Consider the following 6029-nt stretch of genomic DNA (forward strand, 5'->3'; position numbering starts at 1 on the left):
CCTGACAGTAGTAAACTTGCCGGCCATTCTCAGTAAAGCAGAGACTAAGAGCACCATGAAACAGAGCTGAAGGAAATGTAGCAGAAACAATGGGACGAAGACAGGAAAGGAGTATGGTAAGGAGTAATTCAAAGGAAATTGCGAGAAACAAGATGGGCAGGAAGAAACAGGAAGGAGGTAACCATAATATCAAGACTTAGATTTGGACACACAGGACCAAAAAGTACTTTGCAATAATAAGAAACATGATCCAGGAAAGTGTGATTATTGTGGAGGACATATTTTTACAAATCAAAATGCGAGTGTTATCGAATACTATGTTACTATCTGAAAATAGAACAAATACATCCTGAGCCACACTCCATACTAACAGGTGGCGGTAATGCACAAAATTGTTGTTTACCAAAAGCCCAACGCAGAAGAAGGAGCAGAAGCCGAAGCCGAAGAAGAAGAAGAAGAAGAAGAAGCAGAAGAAGAAGCAGAAGAAGAAGCAGCGTTGTGTTTACCTTCAGTTTCTCACCGGAGCAAAACACAGGGAACACAAAATGGCGACATCCATGCTGCGATTAGGTCGAAACGGTTGTTTCAAGGTAAAAACTAGCCATTTCTTTTCTGCCGTTTAATGTATCGTATTTGGAGCATACACAAATGGAGAGCAGCATAGCGTTTATTTAAGATAGTGCAGGCGAAATTCTGACCCCGGACCCTTAAACAGTTGGTGTGCTCCAGAGCCACCAGCTAGCATCTGTTCAAAAACACCTTACCTACCCACATCGTAACACCATGACATTTATACAAATGATCCTTCAGAAACTTGCTATCGATACATCGCATTTAATTTATTTGACATTGTCCAGGGTCACACAAGTGTGCTGTGGTGATGCTTATAGTCTGGTCAGAAAATATGACCTTAACAGGAAGCATTTATGTAGTAATACATTATTGCGTTAGTTTTCTTAGAAACAACACAGGTATATGATTTTTAGAAATGCAAACGGACCTTGCATTACATAACCAGTAATTCAGGTGTCCTTTACTGAATGAACTGCAATCTTGGTCAGAGAAATTGCTCAGTTCTACTGGAGATTATGTTCTCTGAGAAATAATACAAAAAATGTACATGATTTTTGCAATTGATATATGTGGCATTAAATTATATTTTAAGTCAATTACTGTAACGTAAACATTTTTAAGATAAACAATAGTTCTTATTCAACAGATACAGTGCCTGGAATCAGTGAGCTTATTGGTTGCTATTCATGGTGAATCACTGAAAGGATCAAAGTACAACTTCCTGTCATAGTCTCATCTTGTGTTATTTTGAGCTACAGAATATTCCGACTGTGTCCCTGTTCATCCTGGTTTGTCCAAAAATATTTCAAGGTACCTAAGGAACATTGTTATTTGAGAGGTTTGACACAGAGGGGTGGAGAAACTACGTGGTCATCTTTTTGTATACTTTAAGTGTATTTGTTTTACGAACAGATTGCAGCAAAAGAAGCAAAACTTGGCTTATGACTTAATGAAGTTTCCCAAAAGCTTAGCCTAATCAGTCACTGCCTTCATCTCAATCAGGGTTTTGAGAAATTCTGTATTTGCTGCTGTGTTTACCTAAAGGCTGTTCTAATTTTTGGATAACCAACCAAGGCAGGCAAAGCTCTGTAGACAGGGTTACGAACATCTTCCTGTATGAGAGACTCATCAAAGGCCACACAATAGGTGGGAGTGCAGTGCAGCTTTACTGATAGTTCAAATTTACTCCTTTTATATATTCACAATATATATACAGTTGACTTGAAAATGTTAGATTTACTTAACAAAGTCTATTACCACTTAAATGTCGACAGAGCACGTTGACAAAATAAATATGTACATGACCATGTTAACAAGTCAAAAAAAAATATCTGATGATCAGGGTCCAGAATGTTGTGATATAAGACAGTACATAGAACATGTCAGTGTTTTGGCTTTTACTCAAAAAGAGCTCTTGTTCAGTGTCTCCAGTTGGAGAGCTTGGGCGTCCTGAGGAGTGGATCAGCTGCTGCGCTCTGCACTCAGGCTGAAGAGACAGCCAAGTCAACCAAAAATACCAAGGCTGCGAGCAAGAGTAAGACCTTTTGATTATGTTGCTTTGTTTCAATTTATGTCAAACGTTTTACTAACTGGTTGATATTGTGTATTTTCTCTTTTATCCACAGTGATACATACTATATTTATATATATGGTTTGCGATTTAAAGCTTAACATGTAACTTTATTTCACAGAGAAAGGTGTAAAAATTCTCTCTTCCAGTCATCCATTCTACCCATAATAATTCAGTTTAAATCAAATTGAATATTATTAAAATTGTATCTGATTGTGTTTCTGATTGTGTTGAATTCTGGATGGAGATACGTTGACACCATAAACAAGTTAAACAGCACTGGAAGTGCATGTTATTCTGATAAATCAATTAAATGCTGGGAAGGCAGATTTCGTTGTAACATGAAGTCTAAGGAATTTCACTGTGTATGTTATTAACTACTCTTGTCCCATTTACCATTTTCTTCAGCAGCAGAAACACCAGAGGAGAGAGCAACTTTACTAACCTACAAGACTGCAGTTGCCTTCCCAGTTAGATTTTCACAGCCTGGGTTTTTTCCCGCACAGTCTATAGGGGTAGCTGTACCAGTGGCCAGTTCCACTGCCACTACAGAAGCAGAAACTGCTGCAGTAGCTACATTGCCTGTCACTTTTGTCAGTGATCCATATTTAGATATGACACAGGCAGAAGAGACTCCATCTGGTTCTTCACATCCAGCTCCCAGCCCAGATGTTGCTCAGGTTGTCGATGACACTCCTCCATCTGTAGTTGACACAACAGCTGAGTCCCTGGTCTATGCAGCTAGCACAACACTATCACCATTCGACAATCCAACTGCAGCTGCTCCCTTAGATGATGCAGTCCCAAACACCACAGCTTCCTCCGATCTTGGTGATCCAGCAACTGATATTTCTTCATCCTTATTGGACAGCTCAGACTCTGACTCTGACTCTGACACTGACACTGACTCTGACACTGACACTGACACTGACACTAGCTATGGGGATGAGAAGTCAGAAGTGAGGACCGAGACCAAGACCTCCCCACCACTGGTGGCAGAATCAATGAAAGAAGACGAAGAAGTGCAAGTTAATATGGTCACATCAAAGATGAAGGAAGGCACACATGAAGATAAGAAGGAAATTCTACCAGAAACTGTAGATTATCCTGCCCCTGCTGTTGATGCTGACCAGGACACTGCTCCAACAGTTTTAGCATCCATAGAAGCAGCTCAAGCTACCATGGAGACATCCACTTTCTATTCTGATGAGTTGGTGGATTCTGCTTCTGATATCTGCACTGCTGCAGAAGACACTCTAGAGGGCACTGTCTTAGCTGCAGCTGCTTTGAATCCTGCCCCACAAGTGATAAAGGACATTGCATCTCCTGCTGTCCCTTGTGCTCATGTAGAAGCTCCAGTCATAGTTATGGCGGAGGTTGCAAATACGGAAAAAAATCCATCTGATGCTCCCGTTGACACTACAGATTGTGCCTCTGCCGAGGCCCTTGGAGATGCTGCTGAAGAAGCCCCTGAAGAAGCTACTACAGAGCCTTTAGAAGCTGAAGCTGCCCCCGCTGTAGTTGCTGCTGAGACTCCAGCTGAAGTTTCTGCCCCTGTGGAAAGCCCCAAGGAGCTGATGGACCCTGCTCCAATCATAGTTGAAGCTGAAGAAGCAGATCTGCAGGCAGAGGCCACAGTTGAACCATCTGATGGTATACACTACACCATTCTTTCCCCAAAATCTCCACTTCTCTCTCTCTCTTCTCTGTTGATCATTGAGATTGTCTTTACTCATCATAGTATATTCTGTGCACTGCTAAGTTAAAGAAAGGCATCCGCTTCCTCATAGATGCTAGTTCCTTTTGCGTTCACAGATTTTCTTAATATCATTACTGAATTGTTCGTAAAAAAAAGTTTTTCATCAATGTGAAATCCAAACTCCATTACATTTTTTCCCTGTGTGGTCAGGTGGGCACAGTGTGCATGTATCTAAACAGTTCATGCTTCATTTTGCTACTCTTTAACATTGCCTTTGCTTGCATTTGCCAAACGTAATTTATACTTGTTTATCTTTGACCCACCAACACAACTATGCTGTCAATGTATAGTCAAAGTGACATTTCTAATTACATACTGTGACACTAATCCTACTCAAGTTTCTGTTTAATTCCACTCCTTTTTTGATTGGGAATCTACCATTTTTTATTTCTTTAATCCATAGTTGTATCTAACAGTTTCCAAATCATCATCATTCCCAGAAAATATGATTCATATTTCTGTGTATTTATATATATATATATATATATATATATACATACATATATTTCTCACTTTGGCCTATTTTCTGTTCATACTGGCTCTGTTTGTATGGAAAATGAGTTATTGGACTCAGCTCTGGGCAATCACTGCAAAATTGTAAACGTGGTTACAGGTGTTCTGATTTAATTTTAAGGTTGCCGGTAATAACACCATTGTTTTGTTCCACTGTGCCAGGTAATGCTATTGATAACAGTAAGAGAGTGCAGATGGTCAGGCTGTGGTAATAGGTAAGACATGTTAAATGTCTTCCTGTCCCTGGCAGCACCTGGATGAGCAGATCTGGGAGTGATTTGAGTCAGATGAAGTATTTCTGGAAGCAGGATTACAAATCACCTGGACGCTTTAAAAAGAGAACTGGCTCATGGTCATAATATGACTATAATAGTATAGGACTATTTAATTTGACTACAGTCCTTTTGTGACAATTTTGTCTGAGCAGGGGGGGTAATTCCCTGATTGTTTACGTGTATGATACTTTCCTTTTTCTTATATATTGTTTCTAACCTTACTGTTTGGTATTGGTATTGAAAGGATATCACACAAATGAGTAATCAAAACCATCAAAGCCTTGTTCATAAAACATTGATGTGTCCTTCTTAAAAATCTATTTCTTACATGCCTCTATTATTTTATCTAGTGGGCTTCCTTTGCTCTGTAAAAGCACATTCACACTGATGCTTTCCTCTTACAAACATGTTCCTTGAGGGTTTTCACACAAGTATGTCTCCACACTCATGATCCACTGTAAACCACCTTTGTCAACATGTGTGAATTTGTAAGAACCTTTCAAAATAGTTTTTGAAGTAAATTACATTTTGTTCACATTCTATTGCTTATCAGATATGACCAGATCAAAATTATTAACAACCTTTTTTATCTGAAAAATAGGAGGAGTTATAAGGACACAGATGAGAACCAGGATTGCATTTGGCTAACATTGTGCTATTTCTGTTGTAATACAGAGCAGCAAGACTTGCGATACTAATCTTTGCCCCAGACCTTCTGACATGCCCTTCTGTTTTTCCCCTCCTCCCGCAGAGACTGTCGTAGCAGCACCTCCAGAGCCTGAGGAGCCATTTGACAACAGCACTTATAAAAACTACCAGCACCACTGCTACACCCCTTACACATTTGCTGACCTGGATGTAGAGATGGCAAAGTTTCGTCTCCCTCAGCCGTCCTCTGGCAGACCCTCGCCCAGACATTAGAGGAGCGTACAGCTAAAAACCTGGTGATGGTGTTTTCCTTTTTCCATAAGGTCATCCCCCACCTGTCACAGCTTGAAATTCAGCTGTTAAAGATCTTATATTATTAAAGTTCCCAAATAGGAAATGATGTGTGTTTTTGCCTGGTGTGATTCTGTTTTGTCTCACATAAAGGAGTAGGTGTATAAAGCGATAAGAAAAGATCAAACGATTTTTTATGCTGCTATTCTGCCTTGGGGACATCATCGAAATATAGCTGAGTGTGCAAGTGGCTCATCTGTATTTCTCTTTTAATGATTACAATTTTAACTCCGAGCCTGCCTCCCTACACACAATCCCCTAATTATCCTGGCAGTTTTTCTTCTTTTAGGAGTAATCAATCAGCCATTGTTATTTGTGTGTAAGAGTGCACATGAGATAA

At 39.8% G+C, this 6029-nt stretch overlaps 1 protein-coding gene across 1 annotated transcript; it reads left to right on the top strand.

Annotated features, from left to right (window-relative positions):
• The first annotated feature begins 394 nt into the window (after positions 1-394).
• On the top strand, positions 395-5738 carry ndufv3 (NADH:ubiquinone oxidoreductase subunit V3). The gene is made up of 4 exons (XM_053440279.1): positions 395-590; positions 1996-2107; positions 3569-3796; positions 5442-5738. Exons 1-4 carry the CDS (start codon positions 546-548, stop codon positions 5609-5611), a joined length of 555 nt encoding a protein of 184 aa, XP_053296254.1. The 5' UTR covers positions 395-545; the 3' UTR covers positions 5612-5738.
• The last annotated feature ends 291 nt before the right edge of the window (positions 5739-6029 follow it).

This window comes from Pleuronectes platessa, chromosome 14 (assembly GCF_947347685.1).
Source record: "Pleuronectes platessa chromosome 14, fPlePla1.1, whole genome shotgun sequence".
Classification (NCBI taxonomy): Eukaryota; Metazoa; Chordata; class Actinopteri; order Pleuronectiformes; family Pleuronectidae; genus Pleuronectes; species Pleuronectes platessa.

Bases quoted from the DNA above. Each gene is read 5' to 3' on its own strand.
- ndufv3 (XM_053440279.1), top strand. From the start codon at position 546: ATGGCGACATCCATGCTGCGATTAGGTCGAAACGGTTGTTTCAAG. The intron at 2,108-3,568 runs GTAAGACCTTTT...TTGACACTACAG, and splicing joins TACCAAGGCTGCGAGCAAGA to ATTGTGCCTCTGCCGAGGCC. The intron at 3,797-5,441 runs GTATACACTACA...CTCCTCCCGCAG, and splicing joins CACAGTTGAACCATCTGATG to AGACTGTCGTAGCAGCACCT.